The 27,955-nt window shown below is 41.0% G+C and overlaps 1 protein-coding gene across 1 annotated transcript; it reads left to right on the top strand.

The window, feature by feature from the left end:
- The first annotated feature begins 594 nt into the window (after positions 1-594).
- LOC128471326 (fer-1-like protein 4) lies at positions 595-27,955 on the top strand. Its single transcript, XM_053453241.1, has 45 exons — positions 595-774; positions 3,174-3,229; positions 4,750-4,838; positions 5,787-5,886; positions 7,391-7,482; positions 7,736-7,777; positions 8,378-8,527; positions 8,785-8,842; positions 9,147-9,278; positions 9,887-9,949; positions 10,260-10,344; positions 10,655-10,814; positions 11,063-11,246; positions 11,782-11,968; positions 12,083-12,456; positions 12,949-13,057; positions 13,441-13,642; positions 14,111-14,231; positions 14,434-14,534; positions 14,855-14,942; positions 15,502-15,618; positions 15,903-16,055; positions 16,428-16,611; positions 17,066-17,190; positions 17,417-17,551; positions 18,231-18,428; positions 18,741-18,854; positions 19,391-19,552; positions 19,703-19,871; positions 20,064-20,167; positions 20,796-20,918; positions 21,198-21,246; positions 21,593-21,699; positions 21,872-22,003; positions 22,132-22,242; positions 22,335-22,462; positions 22,660-22,830; positions 23,545-23,699; positions 23,956-24,134; positions 24,604-24,689; positions 24,899-24,997; positions 25,574-25,815; positions 26,050-26,333; positions 27,125-27,225; positions 27,704-27,955. The coding sequence occupies exons 1-45, from the start codon at positions 696-698 to the stop codon at positions 27,882-27,884; spliced, it is 6,081 nt and encodes a 2,026-aa protein (XP_053309216.1). The 5' UTR covers positions 595-695; the 3' UTR covers positions 27,885-27,955.

The raw sequence follows: 27,955 nt of genomic DNA, 5'->3' as shown, positions 1-27,955 counted from the left end.
TAGGTAGCCCCAAGGTAGCCCTGGGGTATAATCGCTTTGGCTCATGTAATCTACCCACTCTGCCTGAGAATCTCATACTTAATAACGTTCGCCCTTACCACCTCTGCCGGAAGGCCGTTTCTATTTCGGTATTCATCAACATTTCTGTAGGTGACTGAATACGAAGTCCTGCGGTTCTAGAGGAGATCCCCTTTAAAAAGTGCAATCATTTCTCTTGGAAAATAGTTTAAAAAAACATAAAAGCAGAAAAATTGAAAAGAACCTTTTCTTTTTGTTGCTGATATGGCAACAAAGCTTCAGCTGCCAATAAACTTGTCATGCACCACATGACTTTGGAATAGAATGAATCCAACCAAAGCATGGCCGTGATTTTTTATGTAAGAAACGTGATCTTTGAGTAAATGTGATTTTTTTTTTGCGCTGCGATCTATAAATAGCCATTTCTGGTGAGATAAGACTGAGAGTAAAGTATTCGAGGAGGTGCGAGGCGGGCGGCTCGTGGATGTACGTGGAACCGGCTCTGCAGGTATCCCGTGTCACTCAGAACCTGCAGAGCCAGTATGCGGCCGGAGCGCTGCCGTGCGAAGTGGCAGCAGAGAGCGGGAGCTGGGCGGCGGATCCCCTCCGCACTGGCACGAGACTCCCACAGAGCATTTGGGACGCTTCGCTGCGGCCGGCTTTGGATTTAGGCGACTATGTCTTTAAGCATCAGTCTGAAGAGGGTCACCAACCTCCCGGGGAGGCACGAGAGACGGGTGACCCTGGCCTTCAGAGGTAAGTCTGCTTCGTGTATGGATCCGAATGCCTGCGCCGACGGCTTCCGAGAAGAAACGTCGTATTGGGGGAAAAAACACTAGCCCAGAGTAACGCTCTGTGTTGCCCACTCCTCACTCGTCACAGGTGAGTGGGCTGCGTGTCCACAAAGAGAGAATGAGATCGGTGAGCGGCCCTGGGGGTTCCTCGAGCTCCAGACAGTCCGTGCCACCGACGATTCCTTCCGGCATAACCGGAATATTATTTATCCATCCATCCCGTAATAAATATAAGATTTATATCCCCCAAAAAGGTGCGTCTGATGCCCCCCCCCGGGGCTTTCACTCTCCTTGGTGGATATCTGCCCCATATCCGCTATACGGATTATTAAATACGTACGTTCTGCACATACATGATGTAGGATAGGACCTGCTGATGGCACCCAAGGCATATTAGTTGCCCCCATGGCCGAGCCTGCCCTGATCATAGATACGTCCGTTCTTTTTAATGGCCAGCAAATCCCGTTTCCAGAGTCTACGACGGCCGGTATCAACTCATCTAAAGATAAATAAACGCGCGCTCCCAACGTTTGTCTTGAGCTTCAGTTACTTTCTTACCAAACAAAAGAGTCGCTGATTTTACTAAGTTACCTTATTGTATAAATAGATAATAAACCCATAGAAGGACCGGGGCCGCGGGTGAGAAGCTGCCGGTCCAGTAAGCCCATTGGGCTGTTTTTCAAATGACTTTTTATGGAACTTTAATACTTTATTTTTAACTTTATTTCTGTGTTTTTACTCATTCCGGGCTCAACCTCTTCTCCCAGATCCACTAATTGGATCCACATTGTAACCGAGCATTCAGGATCCGTCTGATCCAAAGATCTGCATAGGGATCTATTCACTAAGTCTCAGGTCGGCCGTCACTTACCCCACTCACGATTAAAGCTGCTGTTCCACCAAGGCCAAGCGGTAACTTAGCTCTCTAGCAAGTTAAGCAAACTTATCCTGAACACAAAACCCCCCAGAAAGGTTTGTTTCTTATCTGCTGCTATAGCAGTAAAGCCTTCCAGTCTAACGATGCTGGTTTACTTGGGTCACATGACCAAAGGCTACAATTAAGCAGTCCCGGTGAAAACACGGCAATGTTTGTCATAATAAAAGAAGAATGTTGTACTTGCAAATGTCAGGAGCGTAAAGTGGAACTGCGCCTTTAATTATTGCACTGCCGTAGCCGTGAGTGGAAATACTTCTTGACTTGTCATGGGGCTAGGAGGCCGGCAAATGTATAGACTTAATACATGTTTATTTTGTAATACTTCCATACACCCTGTGTTGAAGGAGTAGGGTTGCCATATCAGCATTTTCCCCTGAACACATCTAATTTTTCCATGTTGCTTACCATCACCTATAACACTATATATATATACATATATATATACAGTATATCCGATGTATAAACATATATATACAACCCCAATAATCCAATAAAGTCACGACCCATACTATTACTAGAGTACCTTTACTGGACACAGAGTTTAATTAAGATATTAAAAAGGGCAGAATGGAGAGGGGGTTCTGTCTGCCCTGAACACACACAACACACATACAACACACACACATACACACATACACACAACACACACACAACACACACACACACACACATACCCCCCGGGAGGGGCACTAATACCCCAATTACCATTAAGCCGACCGGCACGGTGCTCTATGACGTATTTCTGTTTTGGAAGGGAAGGCATTAAGTCTCTCTGCCCCGGGTAACTAAGGGGTTAAAGAAGCGGCCTCACCGGTTTGTGGGTTTCTGAGATAATAAAGAGAGATTTCCTTGTCGGTAAATCCTGAACGCTAAACGACTGAATTTAAACCAACGCGTTCTACTTAACGTTACAATGTATTAAAGAACCCCGTAACGGCTGCGGTGGGACAAATACCCGGCGGCCCCACGCGGCCTGCGGCCCCTTTCATGTCCATCCCCGGTATATTCCCAGTATATTCCCGGCTCATTCCCCTGGTTCTGGGACTCGGGGATGCGAGCTGCCCGCTACACGGCCGCACATAGCTGAACCCCCCACAATGTCACCGTACCCCGCGTTTGGCGATGTCGTTTCACGCGGCTGGATTGGTTACCAGCGTTTATGCCTTAGATGTTTTCTGGCGTTCGCCAGGCATGCGCTGAATTCTTGCCTTATTTTGTGCATTTATTGGTTATTATTATTTTACGCTTTTTAGGTTGTGCGCCCCCCTATCTTGTATTGTGAGGGGTACCAGGGTAGCACCCCGTGTCCCCACGCTGGGACAGGCGGCCGGCTTCTGCCTCGTTGGTCTGTTTCGGAGCGAAGCGTTATTAACGAGTTTATAAATACCTGGCTTGATCTCTAATTATTATTTTTTTTATTAAAGGTTTCACGCATAAATCCAAGAAAATCAACGCCGGATCCGTGGCGGAGTTTGGCGAGGTCAGTAAATCCGGCGCGGATCGGGTTTAAGCAGCGTTAAGCTGTCATCGTTTCTCTAATTACTTGAAGAGATTACGCGGCGTAGAAGTTAAATCTCCGGGAGGATAAAATAATTATTTCATGAAAAGCTCCAACTCATACTCTCCAACTCATACTCGCTTTATCGATAATCCCGAGTCCGCTCAGAGCCGCTCGCTGTACCGAGCGCTGCGGGAGGAACCAGGAAATGCGATCGCTAACAATTCTTTTCCTCCAGGGAAATTATTCTTTCATTCAGTTTTCAGTCTCTAGTCTTGGTGAGTGTTTTGGGGGCTGTTGAGACCCTCCGTGTGCATGCGGAGAAAGCGCTCCCGTAGATTCTGGTGTGAAAGGTCATGGAGGAGGCGATGCTCTGCAGCCCGGTTATTTCATCTCGGGTGGTTTTCCACATCTAATGAATGAACGTAGAAAGTACTTTTTATCCGCATTCCTTGTTCAGGGGGCCGTCCGGGGGCCCCGGAGGGTCCCTTTAATACATTCCGTGAGCGTCGGAAGCTCGCTGCCTTCCTCCGGCGCGCTCTATAAAAGCTCGCGTGTGATGTTTTATTCTTATTTGTCTAGTGGGTGAGTCCGAAGCGACGGCCGCCACAGGCGACGTTCCTTGCAGTTATTCCGGGGAAGCCGAGTGATCTCTGTGCCCGGCGCGCCCGGTCTGCTAATGCGAAGGCGGCCAGAAGGCCCCATAACAGGGCGCGCATTAATTAATGCATCTTGCAGGGTAGGAATAGAGTCCCATCAATGAATAATGCATAATAATGAACACTAATATGCAAATAAAAAAGGTGCTTAACCTTTAGAAGAAGCTGCAGCGCACCTCCCCGTCCGCCGTCTGCTGTCCTCTTGAGTTAAAACGTTGCTTTACTGCAAGTGACTGATGGTGGGAAAAGACAACAAGATGGCTGAGATTGTGAATCCAATCCAAACCACGGAGGTCAATGAACTGAGCCGGAATAATCCATTGTAACGTAGAACACAGACCACAATATTTACGTTCACGGCTGGATGAGATCCTGTAAGGGTTTTGAGCGCATGATGTGCAGACAGCTTTGGTTAATACGGCACCCAAAAAGAGGGCGTGAAGACCGGAGCCTCTTGCTAGAAGAAGTTGGGGTCTAGTAGCTCCATGTTGGTCCTTGGTCTTAGGGTGGCTGCTCTGCCCCTCGTCGTCATCATGCATTTGCCGTCATCTATATATCTCTCTGTGGGCCGATCACCCTGTCTGTGTTGACGCCATTAATGACCTCCATCTCTGATTGTGAGGAGCTTGGACGAGACCAGGTATAAAGGATATTCTCTTGCTCTCAGGGGCTGATCATTATAAGAGGCCTGCATGGCTTCCCTCTCCTCCTCTTCGATCTGACACCGCAGAGGGGATATTCTGGCGCGCGGCCTACTCTAGTGCCCTATCTAAACTGCATATTTTCACAAACGTTTCCGGACTCTTTCTGAAGAAGCTAAAATGTTCTTCTTGTCCCGTACAGTTATTCCGTTGGCCACATTATGGGAAGCCGGTGTTTGAAGAAGTTCTTGTTGTCAAGGTGTACAACTGCAGCAAGGTATTCTCTAACCGGTAAGATGACTTGGCTCGAGTGGCCCTCAATCATGCAAAAAATACATTATTTCTATCAAATTAAATCAGGAGACGTATTTTTAGAAAGAGCAAGCGTCGGTTACTGTTACTTTGGCCTCCAGGAGATGTCTATTGGTTAAAACAAAATATATACCGGTATATACTGGAACATTTTACTTCCATTTACCGTACTTTTACCAACTCTCAGCACTTTAGGTGCTGAATAGAGAAGGAATTGAAAGCTAAGTTATAACCAGTTTTAAACTGGGAAACACTGGAACACTCTTATACCCTGAAAGTATTTTGGGCTCCTAGATAAGAGGGACATCAATGAGGAAAGAGGGACACCAGCGAGGAAAGAGGGACATCAGCGAGGAACACTCGTGGGGTGGGGTGGTGACTAAATTATCCGATTTATCGCTGTCAGTACAGCAGAGGCGATGCGTTTTTGGTATAGGGGTAGCTTGTATGAAAATAACACAAATTCTCTAGATAACGGGCAGAGAATAACCAATTATTTCATGTCTGCTGTCCAATCATAAAGCAGAGAGGCCAATCATACGACTACATTAATCTATAATAAAAGTAATCGGCATGCTTACTAGTCTCTGCATTAAGCGATCATTTTGCAAATGGCCTACATAATTTAATATTCATAATAATCTAACATGGAAAATATTATCCCATTACTAAAAAAAAACAAATAAAAAATAAAAATAAACGTAAAGACGCAGTCATCAGAATAAAGGAGTGTGAGATGAGCACGCATGTCATACGTTACAATTTTGGTTTTACCCCCCTGTAACTCCTATAACTCTAAGTCAGCAGTGGTCGTGCCTTGAGGAAAGCTCTCATTGGATGTCGTTATTGAGACAGTAATTTCTCGGATTACTAGTCCTGTTGTTAATATTCTCTGAGATTCATCTGAAAGCCGTCCGTTCCTTCCAGATCGCTGGGCACCCTAATAATCAGCCTGCAGCACCTCCCGAAGAGCGGCCGCCTGAACCTAACGGAAGCCCTAGTGGACAAAAACTACAGCATTACGGGGGTAAGTGGACAGAAAGCGGGGGGATTATTTTTAGAGATGGAAACAATAATGGCAGGAAACTTTTTTGTCCTTTGTGTTTTTGCATTGAATCAGAGTCTTTATGTTTTGATATCCATAACAAATGTCAGTAAACATCTTACACCCTAAAACAAGTATTTAACTCATCCAAAATGATCCGGGTCTCCCCCGTTGAATCATAACGTAGAGCGCTAACTCTAATTGTCCGGCCGCCGCCGCGTCTCGAGCGTTTCTAAGCCTTGATGTGGGATTTCTGCGTCGTCTAGGTGTGGAGTTCTCGTGTTTTGGTAAACATTGACCATTATAATACCTGCTATAATAACTACACCCAACATTCAAGTGAAAGGCTAGCAGGAACTGTCTCTTTTCTCCTGGTGAGTAATGAGACATCTCCGTGACTCATTATAAACCCTGCTCACAGAAAAAAAAAAACACACCCGTTCTTTATCTTCCTTCGACAAACATGCCAGAAATGTGATTTTCTGTTGATATAACATTTTCATGAGTTTGGCATTCTTGCTCGGTGATTACGACACTTTGGACGTTGTTAACCCCGGCCCTTCTTGGTCTTCTCAGATTTCAGCCTCCAAGGGGAACGTCGCGTTAACAATGCAGGAAAGCGGAGGCGCATGCGCTCTAATCACTGCTTTCCAAAATGTCTAAACATCTTCAGATTTCTTCCTTACAATCGGGGAATGCTGGGTGTTGTTATAAAACACATTACAAAGGCTCAGGTCAGAGGTCAGATGATGCTCGGAAATAAGTTCTGATCACAGAAGACCGTTGGCGGAGGTTCTCTCTCCAAATCTACCATTTTAAGCCCAACATATGGACAGCCATTTTTATTCACTATTGATTGATGTGAAGATGAACGATGAATGTGAAAGGTCTGTGAAAACTACAAATGCATAATAGTGATAATAAAAGGAGTGATGTCAGAGTGATGTCATGATCTATGGAGAGTCATTGTCACTTTCTGAATCCCACCTGGTTGTCCCCCTTCTGGAGCAGCGGCTTCGCCAAGGGCAGGGATAGCCACGGGAACGGAGAGCAAAGAAAAGTAGGCAGGGAGTGGGCGGAACATAGCCAAGGAGTGGGCGTGGCCACAAGCCACTCCCCTTTCCAGAGAAATAGGAAACGTACCTGGAGACCCAGAGAGGAGACCCAAAGACTCCGAGTCAAACCCGGCCACTTCCCAGGTACGGCCCTGGATGGAGTTATTGAAATCTGGTCTCCTCCTTTCTAACCCAAATCCATTCTACAAAAACCAAAAGCGAATGTAAATAATTAATGAATAAAATAATAACCGAGTCCCTCTAGTCTGTGAAGGGCCAACTAGACGTTTCTTCCTCCCTAGAGATAGACTTCTCAGTTTGGATGTCTTTGGTGGGTTCTGAGCAAATGTACTTAACCTTTTCCATGAGACCCGCGAGTCGAGGCCGTGAGATATAATAATCTTTGTATTGTACATGTTCCCCGGTTCCAGATCTACGTTGAGTTGGATATCCGTTACCAGCCTCCCGAAGGCTCTGCTGGCGCGTGGCTGGGAGATGACTTTTTCGCTTCGGTGGAAGACAGGTAGGAAATCAGAACCTGACAGCTTTTGGTTGATAAACCCACTCAGTTAACGGTAAAAGTCCCATGGAAAACATTTGTCTCCTTCAGACTGCCTGAAAACACTATAATATTAAAAAAACTCGTTATTTTTTTAAAAAACAGAAAACACAATATTTTCCAAAATGTTTTTTTTGTGATTTTATGCCACACTGTACTCAAAATTATAAAACGGAATGCTCTTTTTATGTATTTACTGACATTCTTTCTTTTGTAGTTCTGCATTCATTATCCGGAACGTTGGTTTTGAAGACGAGGAGTAAGTTTGACTTCCTGGAAAAATTCAAACCCCTTTTTAATGATTATGATGTCATTTCTGACTACCTTGTTCATATTTTGGAGTCTTCATTTCCTTTTTGAAGGAGCAATCAGATTAAAAATCTCCTGGGCGCAGTTTCCGGTTTTGGGATATATCAGTTAATTAGTCACGCCAGCTATCTTGGCTGCCCAGACAGTTTTCCCGGGAGGGGAGAAAAGATTAAATGAAAGGGATAAATCGTACAAATACTGTGAGGGCTCCCATATGCACCCCCCCCCAACCATGACATGAATGGAAGACCAAGAGTAAAGCAATGGAGGGGATCATCGAAATAATCTGAGCAAAATCCCAAACATGGTTACCATATGGGCACCAATTCCAACTAAACCCCAAATTTATGCTGATTTTTATTTGTCATCTCTGAGTCCCACCAAGGTCATAGCCAGGGCTTTTCTTGGAAATTACCCTTCATTTTTCATCATTTTTTAATACAATTTTAACAAATATTGACACACGCAGGGAATGGCAACCCTAACACCCTAAAATCGTCTGTTAAATAGTTAAATCGTCAGAGCAATTCTACGCTGCCCTCTGTTTCAGTTCCAACGCTGAAGCGGCTCGTAAAAAAGATATCGATGCGGTGCGTATCGGAAGGAAACTGGTGAAAGGTTCAGATGATGATGATGACGACGACTCTTACGATGATGCGGAAATAGAGATATCTGGAGTTAATTTCACTCCAGTGCTAAGGTACTTTAAGAAGATCACAGAATTCATACTTTGTATCACAAGACACAATTATTTAAATGCGGGACTGTGTTTATATCTATGAACCTCTGAGAGTACCGCGTCACAGTATGTATGGAGTATACTAAAACAATTACCATACTGATAGAGTGTTGGGTACAAATGACCTAAAGAAATCACTTAGTATTCCTCCTCTCTTTTGTTTTTGGACAATGAGTGACATCAAACAATATTTTAAACGTTTTCGTGTTTTTTTACAGCCGTTGTAACGTTCCCTTGAAGGACTTGACAGCCAACCCCAAACCTCGGAACTTCCAGGTATGACGTGCCAAGGAAACTGTATTCTCCGACCTTCATCCATTAAAACGGACTTACAATGCATGTATGTAGTATGTAGTATGTAGAGTACGGCGATTCTAGTCTCTACCGCAGGTTGAAAGGTCAGACCTCTGATTATAAGCATTGGTCTTATATTGGAGCAAAATACGGCAGTAGCCATTAACAAATCAGCATTTGTTACAAGCCTGGTGTAAAGTCAGTGGGGTTTATAATGTGCCGTAGCCGCTGCCTTGAAATAAATCTTCTTGCATTTAATTCATCGTCTGGAACGATGTGTTTCCAGATCGCCGTCACTGTCATACAGGCCCAAAAGCTTGTCGGGGTGAACATTGACCCGGTGGTGCACGTGAAGGTTGGAGATGAGAAACGACACACAATGACCCAGAAATCTACAAACTGCCCTTATTACAACCAGGTGAGGATGACGGTTTAGAAGACGGTGTGTAAAGCACGAGCTGCTGCTTCTTGTAGGTTTGGCGGTGAGAATAAATCATATTGCGTGGGAATTCTGAAATACTTTTTCAGGCATCAACCTGAATGAAGCCGAGCAGCACCGCTGCACATAGAAATATATTATGTTTAATAACATGTATAATAATAATAATAATAATATTAATGATACTAATAATAATCATTTTGGTATCGCCCCCTGTGCCAGATGTTCTAAGCGATTAAAATGTTGCTAATTGATATTAGATTTTTCCTGGTTTATCCAGTATTGGGTGCTGCTCCATGTAACCCAAAACACATCGCACATTTATTTACTTACTAATTAAATTAGTCACCGGAAAAAAATAAAATTATAATTTTAATAAAATGCCGGGACCTTATGTCTTCTGCTTGGGACAGAAAACGGGTAAGAATGTCGATTATTAAGCAAACGAGAGCTGCAAACATCATGTTAGTAAAATGAGGTCACTATTGTTTTTTTTGGGGGGGGGGCTTTACAAACTTGACTCTGGAATGAGCTCCCGCGGGACGGATTGGACGATGTGACATCGTTATCTCTTTTTTTTCCTCCAGTACTTTCTGTTTGAATTCCTTGAGCCGCGGGAACTTGTATTCAATAAACTCATTGAGATTTCTGTAAGTATAATTATTTTCCCTTTGTAACCTAGCGAGCTGTATTATGAAAGAGTTATATCGCGCATGGGACCGAGCCAGTAACTGGTGTTTTCTATGGTTCTTTTGATATGTTGATACTAATTTCATATCATCCAGCCATTTAGCCAAGGCCTCTGGTCTCGGGACAAAATGTGGTGATTTATCCGTCACATCTTACTCATATTACATGGTGGAATAGTGTATGGGTGGTTCAGGGCACTAATGAGGGCAGCATGTGCGGAACACAAATAGAACCGTTCTGGATATTTTGTGTGCTCTCTCTCTTTTTTAGGTTGTTCATGCAAAAAAAATCCCATTTATGGGAACACGTCTGGGGACGTTTAAAATCGACGCAGGAACCGTGTACAATCAGCAAGGTACGGCGATAGTCCAATCAACACTAAAGAGCTAAATGTAAATCCCACAAAGCCACATTCATTGTTGACACGTTCCACTCCCATCCTACATAGATATGGGGGGGGGTGATCCAACTAAGGTATAATACCTGCCCTTTGTAGAGTCATGGAGGTAGTTGGACCGAGTGGTCAGCCATGGACTCGTAAATGTTGTAACGAGCTGTAGAACCTCTGTAGGCTTTTACTTTTTAGATGAACTATACTGGAGATATCATTTTGGAGCATTATAGACTTCTTGTACAACACTGACCAGTTCTGATGCTTTCTACAGATCACAGGTTTCTTCAGAAATGGGCGGTTATCACAGACCCGAAAGATACCAGAGCTGGAATAAAAGGTTTTGTGAAATGTAACCTATCTGTTCTTACGAGGGGAGACCCTATGACCGCTCCGCCATCTTCTACCAGTGGCCAGAATGATGATGTTGAAAAGTAAGTTGGTGTCTTCAAAGGGCAGGCCAAGCCTTGCTCAAAATCTTGAGTTTTCTTATCCCGGATGAAGGACTGGTTGTATCGGATTATAGCACCTATGGGTATGCGGTACCTCGATGATCAGAATATACAAGACCCCTTAACAAATATGGTGCCAATAACCGGAGGAAATGGTTACTATGCCCTCATAATCCTTTGGTAACTGTTATACTTGATGTGGTCAGTAATTCATGTTTTGTTTCCTGTAGAAACTTACTGCTTCCCAAGAGGGTTCCCGCAGAACGACCATGGTCAAAAATCTGTATTAAAATATATAAAGCCGAGGGTCTTCCAAGCATGAGTTCTGGAATTATGGGAAGCTTCTCCAAGATAATGGGGGAGAAGAAAGTGTTTATTGATCCTTACGTCCAGGTTTCATTTTCAGGGCAACAGGTACACAAGTACTCAGCGTTCTTGTTTTATATTGTTATATACCGGTATTATTGTTATATATTATTGTTTTATATTATTGTTTTATATTGTTATATATTATTGTTATATATTGTTATATATTATTGTTATATTTTATTGTTTTATATTGTTATATATTATTGTTATATATTACTGTTATATATTATGTATATTATTGTTATATACCATATTATGTATATTATTGTTTTATATTGTTATATATTATTGTTTTATATTGTTATATATTATTGTTATATATTGTGTATATATTATTGTTATATATTATTGTTATATATTGTTATATATTATTTATATTATTGTTATATACCGTATTATGTATATTATTGTCAGAGCATCTGTTCGAGGTATCTGATCACGCTCGTATGGGCAACTTCTATGGCCTTGTCTTATAGAATAATTCAATTTGTGAAATATCAAAGTCCATCTGCAATGTAAACATGACACTGCTAAAAAACCTTTTTCTTAAATTCATCTATACATAATTTTTGTAATCTAGGGTGAAACCTCCGTGGAGAGCGACACTACTTCCCCAGAGTGGAACGAGCAGATCAGTTTCATCGAGCAGTTTCCTCCTCTTGTGAGAAAGATGAAAGTCCAAGTTCTAGACGATGCTCACATTGGGGATGTGGCTCTGGCCACTCATTTTATCGACCTACAACAGATATCTGACCCAAGCAGAAATGGTGACGTTTCAATACTAAAATATCTAAAAATAAATCCGATATAGTAATAATTATTATTGAATATTAATGATTGTGTGGAATGGCATCTCTAACTTGTATAACCTTTCTTTGTAGCTGGATACAACCCAACTTTTGGACCAGCCTGGGTAAACCTGTACGGGTCTCCCCAAAACTACACGTTGAGAGACGTTCATCGGGACCTGAATGAAGGTCTCGGTGAGGGGATATTCTACAGAGGCCGCATCCTTATCGCCTTATCCGTGGAAATATTTACCAATAACAACGTGCAAGAAAAGAAACCATTGCAGGCCTTAAAAAACGCATTCAGCAAGTTGAAGATGAAGAAAAAGAGTAAAAAATCAAAGGAAAAGGAAAAAGAAAGTGTAGCAGAACAGAGTAAAGAAGGTGAAGGGGGTGAAGAAGAGAAAGAAAATGAACAGCCTAATGCCGTCACGGTCGAAGTTGATGATATTCTACCATTTCCAGAGGTATGCACTGGACATGCGCCGTAGGTTTCTGATCTTAAGCATTTCCGGTCTCCAAAATAGTTGTTATTTCTGAAAATAACAAGAAAAGTGAGCAAAAGGGTCTTCTCTTGATGGTACTTGCGTTGGTCCGAATTGGCACTTTGCCTCCTGACCTTTATAGGGAGGGAAGTTCAGTTTTTTTTTTTTACTTTTTCATTAGAACCAAGTATTTTCTTGACTGAGTACCGATTTACGCACCTTTCAGGTGGTTTTACCAAATGTGCTGAACTAAAGGTTTGTTTAGAATACTCTTGCTGAGTATTAATTCCCTTACCAATGTAACAAGAGATCTATGTTGGGCCCATGACAACCGTCGTCAATTTATAGGCACCATACTCATCACTGAGATGAATAGAAACTGCATAACTATTATAGGTACGAGGCAGAAGTAGTAAATGACATCATATATCGTTGTCGAGGGAATTACATTTCCGTTTTCTTAAATTCCTATAGAATGCTCTGGGAACCAAGGAAGAATTCCTTTTATTCGGTGCGCTGTTTGAAGTCACGATGATCGACCCCAGTATCGGCACCAAACCAGTAAAATTTGAGTTTTCTATAGGTAAGTATAAGTTTTTTTTTATTAAGAATGCAAAATCCAATGCTAGTTGAACAACAGATGTATGAGGCATATATCCAAGGTGAGGATCCGAAATAATATTTCAAATGTTCTGCCTCCAGTGGGTGAGGAGCAGCTTTACGCAATAGTCCTGCACTAAATCACTGGTTTAAGAGAAAGATGTAATTAGGATGATTCTGTTTGTATTATATGACAACGGCTAAAAATCACAGATTTAACATTTAACCACAAGGAAAGTTTAGAAGGAAACGTTAAAGATCTTATAGAGATCATAATCTTGTTACTGTTGTGATTGTCAGTAAGAATCTGGACAAACACCTTTTTTCTGTTAAAATGCAAACCTTAATCCAGAACCGGTTTCACAGGGAACTACGGAAAAGTGGCGGAGGTGATCACAAAAACATCCAAGAAGAAAGAGAGACCCGAGACCGTGCCCGAGGAGCGCCAGGGTCTGCTGGACACCGGTTCAGAAGATGAACTGGAAGTGGACATCCAGCCCGCAAGCTCTGAGCAGGAGGGTAAATCGGTAACTCCCAGCATGAGACCGGAACCAACAGAATTCGACAGGTAAACCTGATTAACCCCTTAAGGACAATGGGCGGTGCCTAAACGCATTGAAAACAATGCATTTTCAGCCCGTACATGTAGGGGCTTTGTCATTAAGGGGTTAAATTAATGATGCTTTCCAGAGGTCATCGGGTATTGAATTAACGGTCAAAACAAAGACTTACAACAGACCGGTTGGAAAGGCTACGGAAACTCGTCAAGCTAAGCCATTAACAAATATTAATAAATAAATAACCGGCCTCAAAGTGTTTCTACGTAACAGGCCCATAGAGTATCGGGCACAAAGATTCCAGTATTCACACGGCGACTGCCATAAAATAGGCTGTCAGTTGGCAGGTCTAATAAACTATAGTTGAAGATGGAGTGGCTTGTATGTTGCAGTTTATACTGTGTGTTTATATGTTTATACCGTGTGTTTATATGTTTATATGTGTATATTACAATTGTTCCCTTGTGTGTGATCTGTAGTTCATACAGTTGTATTCCTATTGTGAACGACAAGCCGTGCGTATATGTGTGGAGTTACTGGGAGGACCACAGCTGGAGACTGTACAACTCCAACTGGATTATCAAGATAGCGGAACGCCTGGTAGGTTTGTTTTCCGACAGTCTTGCCTTTTCTTTGACTAAATTCTTTATTGAGTTCATAACCCTTCATAGAGTTATCGAAAACTAAGTTTTAATATTCAAAACAGAATCTGCAAATACAAGTTTGTTGCTTCACATTTCATGCGCGCCTCTTCTTGCAGTTCCCTTTGAGTTATTCTCTTTGTAATTTCATGGAATTATAGGAACATGGACTCGAAGAAGTGGAAAAACTTACCAGAAGACCTAAATCCAACCCAGAGGTGCGACTGAAGCAGGTTCTGGAAGAATTTGTTGCCGGTTGCCGGTACGTAGTTGTTAACATATAAAAAATTCGATTCTGGAGCAAAGGTTGAAAAAGTATGCATTTCAGCACAAAAACCATTAAAACACAACGAATTTGGTGTCAGATAAGATGCATTCGGCCAACATAGTCTGCCCAGCTTTATTGTAAGTTAGTACGATAGGAGTACAACCACCACGAAGTGTGATAGAATCCCATGCGGCGCTCTATAAATGCCAAGCTGCGGGGTTTTCATCTTCATTTTAAGGAAATGGTGACCAAAATGTTATAAAATTCCTCTGAAATATATGAATCCTGACTATTTTTCTTACTAATTACTACAGACAGTACTCGCTCAACTCAGGCAAGAGGGCAATGACCCGGCCCAATAACCTGGACCGATGCAGAATGAAATCCCTCTCCCACAACATTGTAAGTCGCGTCCTTTTCATTTTTATTGTTCCCTCCGTGTAGACTCTGTGCTTGTTTATCACAAGTTTAGGTTTAATGAATGTATGTCATAGAAAGTCTTCTCACTACAGATTTAAAAATGGCTTTACTCGTTTAAGGAAGAGTCAGAGATGGTCATGGGCCTAGGGGCTGAATTTCGCATTAATACAGACCTATCCGCCAGAGAGGTAGATGCAGGGCCGGAGTGGGGATATTGAGGAGGCCCTGTCACTTTAAGGCCAGCAGCCGCTTGATGACGTAAATGTGGCCATTTTTTTTTTTAAGAGCAGATTTATTGTATTTCTTAGGTTGTATATATGATTAAATATGTTGTATATATGATTAAATATGTTGTATATACGATTAAATAGGTTGCTTGGTTTTGACCACCCCTTACATACCCCATAATGTCCCTAAAGCCTAATGTAGGCTCTGTATGGGACCCGTTTTACCACGCGTCGGGATTTATTTGTGGATTGTCACGTTCAGCGTTATCTTTTCATAGCCCTGTTTGTAGAGTAAACTCTTTTTTTCCAACCAGATTCTTTATGCAAAGCAAGCGCTGCGCGCGAGCCGGCGGCTGAACAAGCATAACGTTAAAGAGAAGATTAAAGACGCAAAGAAAATCCTTACAAAAGTCAGATACTTAGCCAAAGAGGTAATGTCAGGGGCAGCGGGGTCAATGGGTCACATAACGTAATTATATTAAAAATCCTAATCTTTACATTTTATTGTATTTTTATTGTTAATCCTACAAAATCTAGAAGGAGAACTCATTATTGTATGAGTTCTATTAAGACAAAGTGAAGCATAGTAAGCCGTTCCATGTAACATGCAGACGTAATCACGTTTCTATGGATTCCATGTCGATCCACGGGGCACGTGAATAAATAACGGTTTGTACCGATTGCTTTGCTCAACGTTTGTGATGTATTTTCACAGCCACAGTGCACACTGCCAGACGTTATGGTCTGGCTGTTCAGTAATAACAAGCGGATCGCTTACACCCGGATCCCGGCCCAGAACATCCTCTACTCCGTGGTGGAAGAGGAGAAGGGAAAGGACTGCGGCAAAATCACCACCGTGTTCTTCAAGGTGACTTCTTACTTGTAAAGAACGTAAGGGACAAAGCTGAATACAAGCAACGGCTGAATGATATTTATATATGGAGAGGGAGAGAGAAGATGAACAAAATTATAATAAGAGATGCAAACAGAGCTGATACACTAAATTCTATTTAATACATATAGTCCTTCATGAACTAAGAAAAATTATTTAGGCAATTTAATGATAGAACATAAAAGTATAAAAAACTACTATAAACTGTAGCAACAATACAATGATACAGGAATTTATACATATTTATATTAGTTATCCCTGTAACTGTAATTTATTAAGGGATACTTACTGTTAATTAATGATGATTTTTTTGTTACCATTTTTAACTAATTATTGATGCCCGTTCAGACACCAGGAACGTACAACAGAGAAATCTTTGCAAAAGCTGAAATATATTTGTGGCTCGGAGTGACAAAGTACGCCAAGAACAGCACAGCCGACCTGCCGGAGGACTTCAAGCTGATGTACGAGAGGAACGGCGAGCTCATAGATACCCCGACCCCAAATCCACCCATCCTGCTCAACCGAGATGGTGAGACTAAAAATACCCTCCAACAGATGGTGTCCCCCAAATCCTTTCTATGCTGTAAGATGTTCCCCCCAAAATCATATTAAAATCCATAGTGAAATCCAGGGCGAAGCTTTAAACTATCTCAAAGGTGTAACTCTGCCTCTTCTTCTCCCCACATTTGGGGTAAAAGCTTCCAAAGACCGCAAAGATCTGTCCAGTGTTCATTTATCTATCATTAATTAGAATCTACAAGCGTTGATGAATGACCATCGAAGATGATCTCCTGTGAAGATGTAGATGAAGTGACTGGAGATTTACAGGATAGATGTAGTATGACCACAAAAAGAGTTAAAAAAAAATAAATCTTTGTTTTTTATTGTTTTGCAACAATTCTGTAGTTTGTATACCATCCGAGTCATTACAATACAGAGTGCCTGTTCAAACTCAAGACAGTAAAACACGTTTCTCATCGTAGATTACTGTTATTTCCAACTCCGCGCTCACCTGTATCAGGCCCGAGGCATTCTGCCTGCTGATGATAATGGCTTGTCTGATCCTTTTGCTCGGGTAATATTTGGAAATCAGTGTCAAAGTACCCAGGTAACGCTTCCCAGGCAGGAATTTCCTTTGTTGACTAAGATTACGACTGTATAAATGTTTGAGTAAAGAGACATGCGCCTAATGTATTGGTTAGTCTGTCAATTCTCGTCTTGTCGTACCCCTTGAATATGTAGTCGTAGCCTGTCTAGCTTTTAAATAGGCCTTAAGCATGCGCCACTAGGTTGTTTATTTCAAGAACATTTTATGACGTGGTTGTCTTCTTCAGGTCATTAATGAGACTCTGGCCCCACTGTGGAATGAGCTCTTAATATTCGATCATCTTGTTATTGACGGTAACAGGGAAGATCTGAGGAACGATCCCCCACTTATTATCATCAACATTTTTGATATGGACAAGTTTGTAAGTATGCAATGTGTTTTAGTCTTGTAATAATGAATATAACGAACAGAATGACGCAATAAAAATGGTGAACTCAGGCTTAGGTACGTTTACATCTTCATACATGGTAAAGCATTGAGAAGATCATTAATTCTGACCAAATCCCAAACTCCATTTGCATGAATGCAGCCCCAAACTTGGAAGGAGCCCCGATTCCTGTGTTTTTGGAAATAGTTGCATCACTTGGCCTTGTTTCCACATTGGAGGTATGGCTTTTTGGCTGCACGTCTTCCATGAAGACCATTTCTGACGAGACTTCTCTGGACAGAAGATGAGTTTACCAGGGTCTCACTGTTTTCTGCCATTGCTGAGTTGATGGCACAGCTGGACATCTTCCATGTTTTTCATTTTTGCTGACCATTGTTTGCTTCAGTAAATTAAGGTTTCAACCTACATATTAAATTGATGATCATTAGCACATGTTTGGTTTAATCATACATCACCATACGCCTACAAAATCCCTACCTTTGTGGAAGTTGATGCTGTTTTGAAGACCATGGCTGCTCACACCAAATATTGGTTTGATTTAATTTTTCTTCGGTTCTCCCACTTTGCATTTTGTTAAATTATAAAAATAAACTATTAACACAACAATTTGCAGGCTCCCCATCCATCACCTCTCTCATTTCTCTCTAATCAGGGATCTCCAGATTTCTTGGGTCGGGCCTTTGCCACTCCTATTGTTACTCTCCTGGGAGATGACGATAATGAAGATGAAAACCCAAAATATGTCCAGCCTTCCCTGCACTTCTTTGACATTACAAAAGGGAACATGGATGCTGGGGAACTTATAGCCATCTTTGAGTTAATAGAACTTGACAGCAAAAAGTATTTGGAGGTAAGGTCTGTTGTTGGCACCGTCCACCTGCACTCTCGTGGCATTGCCAATCATTTCAAGCCTGAGGGATGTGCTGATTCTCAATAAGTAACCATTGAGCTGAGATAAAAAAGGTAGCTGCCCAGGGGTCACCTTTGGGCTCCTCTTTTTATTAAACACATTACTGGACTTTGGATCTTCTATAGGCTATAACGCTTGTAGACTCTTTGTAAAAGGTTAAGATGGCATACGGGAGGCTCTTTAACACTTAACGTTTTAAGTCATCGTCTAGTTAATGGTTTGTAACGTGCTCTTTCATTCCATGTTTATAAGCCAACAATACCGGATTATGTGGAACCCAAAGAACCTGAATTCATGGACGAGCAATCTGAACGCTTTATTATCCCTAGAGGCATCCGTCCAGTACTAAAGGAGTTCCGAATAGAGGTATTTATTTTATTACGAACATAGTACCTCATACACTTTTATATTAATCAATAAAAAACTGTAATTAAACGTTACTCGCTACCTCTCAAGACAAAGACTAAACAGAGAAAAATGTATTAATATAATAGGTGCGGAAACTGCCCTATTGCCCTTTGAATATTCACAGATATGGGCCTTATATTTTAACGTCTTTTTATGCCTTTGAATATTAAATGCCAAATTAATTAGGTTCAAATCTATTATCAAACATATCTTACAAACTGCTACACAATTATACGGCGCATTAATCAATGTAGAGTGAACTTTAATGACATTAATATATTATAAAATCCCAAAAGCTTCTCTTTCTGTAGCAAAACGTCTTAATGTGTGCTCAGGTTATTGTTAATTTTGTTCCGTTTTAATGTTATTCATTTCATCCCCCCCCCCCATTTACTAGTGTTATGGGATTTGTTGGTATTCTTTAAATAAATGTAATTTAAGACCATTATCCTAACACACAATTTCTCCGCGTCCTCTTGTCTTCATCTATCTAGGTACTTTTCTGGGGCTTGAGAGATTTGAGGAGGATAAATCTTTTCGAGGTGGATCAGCCTCAAGTCCGCATCGAATGCGCCGGAAAGATAGTGGAATCCGAGGTTATTTTAAATTACAAAGAATTCCCCAATTTTACTGAGCTGGTTAAATCTATCGAAGTGGTGAGTACGCATTTCTAGTGCATTATGGAGAAAACATCTTTTTGGATAAACACACACATATACATTAATATATCGTTAATGCATATTTTTATCCATGTGCCAACAATCCATTTTTTTCCCCAAGAAATTAAACGTATAAATTAATTTCAGGAACTGCCAGAACAGGTATATCTCCACCCGCCCCTAAGCATCTTTGTTGTGGAGAAGCGAGCCTTTGGCCGCTCTGTCTTGGTGGGAACGACAGTGGTATCTCATCTCATGAAGTTCGCTCCCAAAGAGTTAGAGGAAAAGAGCGAGGAAGAAGAGGAACAACAGAAACGTGAGTGTATTGGGTCTGTATAGGAGTGGCTCTTTGGGAAAGGTGGTTGGACTTTAATGAACCAATCCCTCCTCAGTTGTCTTTATTTTTGGGTTGCTTGCCCCACATTTTATGATCATTTTTACATTTTAGACGTTGTTTGCTATTTCGAGGAATCTTAAAAAAAAACCCTGATTTGTTTCTTTCCTCTAGAAAAAAAGAACTTCCCTCGGATAAACTCCATGCCGCGTATTACAAGCAATGAATCCGATGACAAAGGAACAAGTAGCAGATTCAACCCTCTTAACCTTGTGAAGGTTTGTTTGATACCTAAGGACTTTATTTTGTAATCCAACCAATCTTTCAATGCGTTAAAAAAGAATTCCAAGATTTAAAATATCATTTTTGGGGAATGAAACAGATTATAATATGTAAGATTCCGGCTTCAGAAATGTTTGTGTTAAAATGTGTCTGTTAGGCACTATAAGTTTAGAGGGCGCTATTCTGTAATTATGACGGCAATCCTCCACATAGACACCATGGATCCAATGGATCAACATCAAGTGAGCTTCGGAAAGACCGGTTTGTCACAATGGTCATGGAGTGGATGCAACCAATGGCCATAGAGATGGCTCCACAAAATAATGTTTATTACTCTAAATGTCAGGGCCATCTTTAATTCTAACGGGGCCCCGGGAAAGCATCTTCTAGTACCCCAGTGGTACTGTGGTCCAGTCCTACCTGCCGCCAGAAGCTGGCTTGGACGCATGGAGAAGCAGTGACCCTTTATCCAACACGGTGATACCACATACGCTTCTAACATAGGATGGATAATAAGGAACAGAACAATGTCAGCCACTGGTGGAATACAAACTATAGTATGGTTGTTGAAAGGTTCAAGGTATGGCTGATATTATTTTGCTAATCATATTCCTATTTCTTTAGGATCCTCTCAAGAGTTTAAATAAAGTCATAAAGGAGGAAGAGCTGGAAGAAGAGAAACCAGATCCAGAAGAGTTAGATTGGTGGTCAAAGTACTACGAATCTTTAAGAGAAATAAATGATCAGGTAGGAAGGCTCAAAATCTTAATGTGTGTCAAGAAGATTCAAGTACTTTTTAGTGCATTTTCAGGACAAGCACGTGTAGTGGAGCCAAAGTGTGCCAAATAGTCAGAATTAAGTATTGGGTATCTCTGAGGACTAAATGTAGATAAATCACAGTGGGTTTAAGATTATCTTTTGCTGTTGTTTGTTTTATTGGAACACTAGGCTTTCCTGGCATGGTCTGTTCTCTGGAAACAGACATTAGAGGTGCGACCACCGTAATATTTTAATCATTTCTTATAGATCTATGCTGCCGAAGAAGACGAGGATGGAGAGAACGAAGAAGCTGGTGGTGAGACTTACAGCTCATGCCCCTAGATAGATCATGGGTGGTTGGGAGCACTTCTGTTCTACATCTCCATCATCCTTGGTAAAACACAGGCTAGCTAAATATGATGAGAGTTGTATTCCAATAGCAGATAGTAACAGGGCCAGCGGGTCCTCAACAACTAATTGCTATAAAAATCTACCATTTTAGTTGAAATCCTTTATACGCAAGACTTTACACAGAAGCTGATGTATGCAGGCCAGATGCAGGACATGCAAAAGCTAATTAATGATCTTATCTGGCCTTAGTTACTTAAATGTTGACAATAATGCCTACAGCGTTAAACAGAATGTCTATTTCTGATGAATAGATGCAGGGAACATGAATGTAGCCTCATTAGATGCTGATGGTGAGGAGGACTTTACTGTTGAAATAGAAGTTGTGAAGCCGAAGAGGAAAACAATAGCGACTCTAACGGTATGTATCTGGCGCCAGTCTTTTATTATTTTTACACCAATAGTCAACCCTACTCTTGTTACAAGAATGTATCATGCAAACGAGAACCAGGATTTCTTTTTAGGAAGCTGTGTATGAAACACTGTAAATATATATATATTCAGAATTACAGAACACATATATATGTTTGCAGATCTACAATTCTGAGCTGGAAAATGAATTTGACAATTTTGAAGACTGGCTGCACGTTTTCCCCTTATATCGCGGCAAGGCGTTAGACGATGACGATGGTAACGAGGAAGATAACTTTATGGGAAAGTATAAGGTACAGTGTGTTTCTTTTTGCAATATGTACTTTCTATGGACTCAACTTCATTCTCTTTTGTTTTCGTATTCAATGACATTGATTTTTAGAACAATGCCGTAGAACTCACCCTGTGGTTTTCCCCCCAGGGTTCTTTTTACATTTATTCAGCAGAAGAGGCCACCTCCGACTTCCAAATAATGAAAGGTGTGCCAAGAAACCGCCCGGTGAAAGTTCTTGTCAGGATATACATTGTTAAAGTAAGTGTATGGGTATTAACTGCTCTTAGAAACCATCAGCCCGTTTGTTCGTTAGGATGTACTGACATGAACGTTTTATTTTTCGTGTTTAGGCGACTAACTTGTCCCCAGCAGATCCTAATGGAAAGGCCGATCCATACGTTGTTGTAAAGGTGGGAGAACAGCAGCACGACAGCAAGGAACGATACATCCCCAAACAGTTAAATCCAGTGTTTGGAGAGTAAGTGGAGCTGGGGAATTGTCATTAGGGCATGCAACGTGGCCTTGGGTATCATGATTAACTTTCGGACATGGACTCTCGTGGCTCCCTTAAATATAGGGGGTTATGGGATTATCTGATTTGAAAAGTAGATGAAAATTACATTAAAACGGTGTTGTATTCTGAAATGTAACGCACTTTGCTTTGTGTATTTCCAGGGTGTTTGAAGTAACGATCTCATTCCCCATGGAATCAGAGCTCACAATCTCGGTTTTTGACCACGATCTCGTTGGTTCCGATGACTTGATTGGAGAAACAAAGTTGGATCTGGAAAACCGTTTCTACAGCAACCATCGAGCAAATTGTGGATTTGCATCTCAGTATGATTCGTAAGTGTGGCGTATATTACCAGCCATTCTATAAATTATGTGCCCCCTTCCAAATACCGACGCTGAATGCAAAATACAGTAACACCTTAACCCCCTTAAGGACCAGGCTGTTTTTGGCACGTCATTGGTCGTTACCCAACCGTTTGTTTGATGTGCCTGGGCCGTCATTGGGCATTAAGGGGTAAATAGTCATAGCAATCATCAATACAACCAATGAATTGTTCTCTGGGTTCCACGTTTGACACTTTGCACTAAAACTATTCTTGGTATGGCCCACTTTACTAGCTACAATAGCCGGCTTAATTACCACTCTTCCCAAATGTTTAGTGCCTGATGCGCCAATAATGTTCTCATGTCTGGGTAGAAGTGGCGTAGCCTTCAAAAGTTCTTCTCATGTCCCTACTCCTGATACTGAAAGTCTAGATGATCATTAGAGAGATGTGAGTGGACACATCAACTTTACCAAAAGGGAAGCCAGAATACACAATATCCTTCATCAATATGCTGGAAGAGCCAAAGGAACATGTCCGTTTCAGGTGAATACATGAGATTCAGGTTCAGTCACCTTTAGAAGCAAAAGAATGATGGCTTCAGAAAGAGTTATTGCTTTTTGGGAGGATGTAAAATTGAGTTAATCAACATTTCCATTATTGTTTTTCTCTTCTTCCTGTGTTCTTAGTTTTTTTATTTTATTTTTCTTTTGCTGTGTAACAGAGACGGATATAACAAATGGAGGGATGCATTTAAACCAACCCAGATTTTAAGCTCTTTGTGTAAGAAGCACAGTCTTCCAGCCCCGGAGTACCGGAGAGAGGAGGTCAAGGTGAACAGCAAGATATTTAAGATACCCAGTGAAGCATTTCCAAACGGTAAGACTGTTTATAAGACACTTTGTGGCACACGGTAACCAACTGTCTTTGAGTTTGCGTCAACCCATTTTCCTTTGGATTAATATTTTCCCTAAATATGGATCAGGTCTTTAGAAACAATTATAGTTCATGCAACTCCCCCGTTCTGATCCTTCTCTTCCAACTCTTTCCAAGTTTTGTTTAAAGATCCAATCATTCCCGGAAACCCAGCAGTTTACGATCGTTTATAGTAATTTAAATTACCTTTCATTTTCAGAGGCACATGTGAGAGATAAGAACAAAGAGGAGGATGAGATGTTGGCAGACTATGATGAGCACAAAGCCTTGTATGTTCTTCAGCACTGGGACGAGATGCCAGAGTATGGCTGCCGACTGGTACCGGAGCATTTAGAAGTGAGAACTCTTTACAATGAAGAAAATCCCGGCTTGGGACAGGTAAGAGCCATTGTAACCGGAACACCAAACAATTATAGATACCAAAGCTTTATAAGATCAATATTCACTAATCTGTGATTTTATTGATGTAATATTTTATCCCGCTGACTGAGCTGCATCATTCAATGGCCATATTCAGAGCCGGCTCTGGTGACGATGGATATAGTCTTAGAAATTATCATAATAATAATCACTATTGGATATCGATTTCCCAGCTCCGCACCGCTATGTATGTTGGAATCTATGAAGGTTATGCAGCGTTAGTCATATATTTTGGTGCGCACATTCTAGATTTATTTATTAAGCGCCAACGAATTACACAGCGAAGATTAACAGTAACCGGTGACTAACCCTGATGTGACTAGCGGGAAAAGGCTACTGTGCTGATTCTGAAAATTCAGCTGAAATGTATTTTGCATTCATACCGCTTCGTCATCCCAACACCTAAAGATTTTTCTTTGCATTTCAGGGATCCCTACATATGTGGATTGACATGTTCCCAAACGACGTTCCTGCACCTCCACCAGTGAACATCAAGCCACGAGCACCAGTCAGGTACCGTCCGATCGGGCAGTCTATTATTTCCCTGCATGCGCTGCGTTCTAGATACGGATACAATCTGGAAACCATCCTTGCCACTATCCTAGTTTTATTTTTAAGTGGGTCTAGATATACCATCTCCTAAACGATAAAAAAGGGTGTGATGCTGTAACCCCTGTGACTGTTCTGTACTTGTTACCTTACAGTGTATTTTTGCATTGTAGTTATGAGCTGCGTGTCATCATTTGGAATACAGATGATGTCATTCTAGATGACGTTAATCCATTTACTGGCGAGCCATCGAGTGACATTTATGTCAAGGGGTATGTACTAGATTTTAATTATATTTTGTAAGTTTCCAATGATAGACTCCTGCTTCCTTATGCATTCTCCTAATTATAAGATTACACATAAATTGTCTTGGGGTGTTCTGAAGAAAAATGATGTGTCTAATAAGGTAAAATGATATATAGAAGGGCTTTATACATCACCCACCTCGCCTTTGCATTTACAGTGGCATATATAAATTAGTTGCACCAGTCTAATTCCTGGGGTGCCCATGCCAGAAAAAAAACCATAATAATAATAATAATAATAAAAAAAAAAATCAATATATATATTGTGCTGTCATAGTAGTCTAAAACAGTAATGTGCAATGTACTTTAAGGTAGCACTGATTGATACAGTTGATAAACACAGCTGGTGTAATATAAATATTCAACTGTTCGTTAAATTATTACAATATAATATTTCCAAATAAGGAAGGTAACACAAAATACGGTAAACATTTAAAGCTGGGAATAAGGGAAGCTGGCACTTTAAGACTCCTCTATGCCCAGCACTAGACAAGCATTATGGACCAGGCTGTTTAGAAGTAACGATAAATGCATTTTTTTCAGGTGGATTAGAGGCTTGGAGGGTGACAAACAGGAAACCGATGTACATTTTAACTCCTTAACTGGAGAAGGGAACTTTAACTGGAGGTTTGTATTCCGGTTCGACTATCTCCCGACAGAGAAGGAGGTCACATATAAGAAGAAGGAATCCATCTTCTCCTTAGAGGAGTCAGAGTTCAGAGAACCAGCTGTCCTTGCCCTCCAAGTCTGGGATTATGACCGTATTTCAGCTAACGATTTTCTAGGTATGTTCATATTTTAGTCTTTCCCAGAAAATGTATAAAAATTACAATATTCTAATATAATCAAATAACAATAAAATAAGTCTCTTAATCAATAATAACCCAGTGGGGTCCTGAAGTTTACCCTTCAATTTAAAACATTTGTGGGGGCCATGGAAGCTTCTGTGTATACACCACTATATGTTTTATGAGGATAATAATGTTTCCTTCAATTTCTTGCTTACATTCAATTTAAAGGATCAATAGAGCTGAAATTAAGTGACATGGTACGTGGAGCAAAGGCTGCCCAACAATGTACAATTAAAATGGCCAAGGATAGGGCCGCCCCCCGCTTCTCGATCTTCAGGAACAAGCGCATGAGAGGGTGGTGGCCCTTCATCAAACTCAAAAGTGAGGAAGATGAAGAGAGGGAGGAAAGAGAGGCCAAAGAGAAGAAAAAGAAGAAAAAGAAAAAGAGGAAGAATGTGAATCCCGAGGATGTGCAGTTTACGGACCCAAGTGGGAATACATACATATTGGCAGTAAGTTTTTCTCCGCAATTTAATTTGAAATGTGTTTTTTTTCCCTTAAAATTATTTTACCTATAGTGACCCAATGGAGGCTAACTTCACAATTTGGGTGGGGAAGGGTGAGGGGGCAGTTCTTTAGGCTTTTTGCTAGATGGGTTACAAATTTCCAAAGCATGTAATATGTTAAGACAAAAACAAGGTTCTTCATACTTGGATCATGCTTACTAAATGAAGTCTTTGCTGTCATATACTCAATATATGGGTGTCAACGGATTGTAGCGCCTCCCTAAAGCACAGTAGTAAGTAGATGTCTAACACATATATCCAGCACTCACATCACACAACAGTCGTATCTTCACTGTATAGGAGGGCTTTTATGATCAATATTAAGCTCATATTAAATGTAGAGAATAATTTCTAAATCAACTCAGCAGACATTTACAGGATCTTCTGAAATCTATCAGTCAACGTCTTTTAAACCTGTGCTAAGCAAAGAAGCATGGATCAGAGGAGAAACCATACCTAGCCCCATGTATAGCAAACCCAACACGTGTTAAAGCCATATCCAAGCTAGATAACGCTCCACCTTTCGTTTATGTCCTTCAGACTTTCCTTATGCCAATTGCCAGCTATGTGGCCTTCACATATCTCGGAATTATTTTCTGTGCCTTAATGAAACAACTGTATAGCTCAGCAGGTTGTAATCACAATAAAAACATAACTGTTCTTATACGAAGAGTCCTAATTTTGTGAAGAGGGAAAACACTGTGGATGAATAACGGTGCCATGCTTCCTACCAACAGGGAAAAGTGGAAGCGGAGTTTCAGTTGTTGACGTTGGAGGAGGCCGAGAAGAGTCCGGTGGGACTGGCACGTAAGGAACCGGAGCCGCTGGAGAAACCAAAGTATGTGCATTGTAGTCTATGGGGTCTAAGGTTCTTTAGCAGCCTTCACTATGAGCCCATGTATAAATATGTAAAGTTTGCATATTGAATAATAGATGTGATATTACATCAAATACATGGAAATTAGTTAGGTTGTGAACCCAAGTCAGATCACAAAAATCCACTGGCAGGGCCAACTCAGCATGGAAAAAACATTAATTCCACTATTTAACCCGTTAAGCAAAACACAATCAGCAGATCTGTCATTTTATTATTTCCTCTCAAGGTTCAACAAAATAAAAACAACCCAATTGTTTAAGAAGCTTTTTCTGATTTCTATGGCAACAATATGTCAGCGTTATTAGTCTCCGCATTTGTGGCGAATGACATAATTCAACAATTACGTCATTATATAATGTATTGTATGTACTCTCAGGTATACATGACACACATTTACACTCCAGTAGCTGTAGTTCAATATATTTGTTTTCTATTACAGCCGTCCTAAAACTTCCTTCAACTGGTTTGTCAACCCCCTGAAGACATTCATCTTCTTCATCTGGAAGCGATATAAGAAATACATCATCGCTCTGATCATCATAGCCATCCTGACAGTTTTCCTGGTTCTTATACTGTACACCATGCCTGGATACATCAGCGAGAAGATTATTAACGGATAGTCCTCTCGGATGTAGCGGACTAAATAAAAAAGCGTGGCATCCATCAGATCTACAAACTTTAATTATTCTGT

This window comes from Spea bombifrons, chromosome 13, assembly GCF_027358695.1.
Source record: "Spea bombifrons isolate aSpeBom1 chromosome 13, aSpeBom1.2.pri, whole genome shotgun sequence".
Classification (NCBI taxonomy): domain Eukaryota; kingdom Metazoa; phylum Chordata; class Amphibia; order Anura; family Pelobatidae; genus Spea; species Spea bombifrons.
The sequence above is the reverse complement of the archived record's forward strand: the minus strand, read 5'-3'. Positions and strand labels throughout refer to the sequence as shown.

What these genes read in the sequence shown, in the direction of transcription:
- LOC128471326 (XM_053453241.1), top strand. Translation starts at nt 696, where the DNA reads ATGTCTTTAAGCATCAGTCTGAAGAGGGTCACCAACCTCCCGGGGAGG. An exon ending in AAACAATAGCGACTCTAACG is followed by an intron (nt 21,700 to 21,871) that starts GTATGTATCTGG and finishes ATATGTTTGCAG; the next exon opens with ATCTACAATTCTGAGCTGGA. An exon ending in GAGCCGCTGGAGAAACCAAA is followed by an intron (nt 27,226 to 27,703) that starts GTATGTGCATTG and finishes TTTCTATTACAG; the next exon opens with CCGTCCTAAAACTTCCTTCA.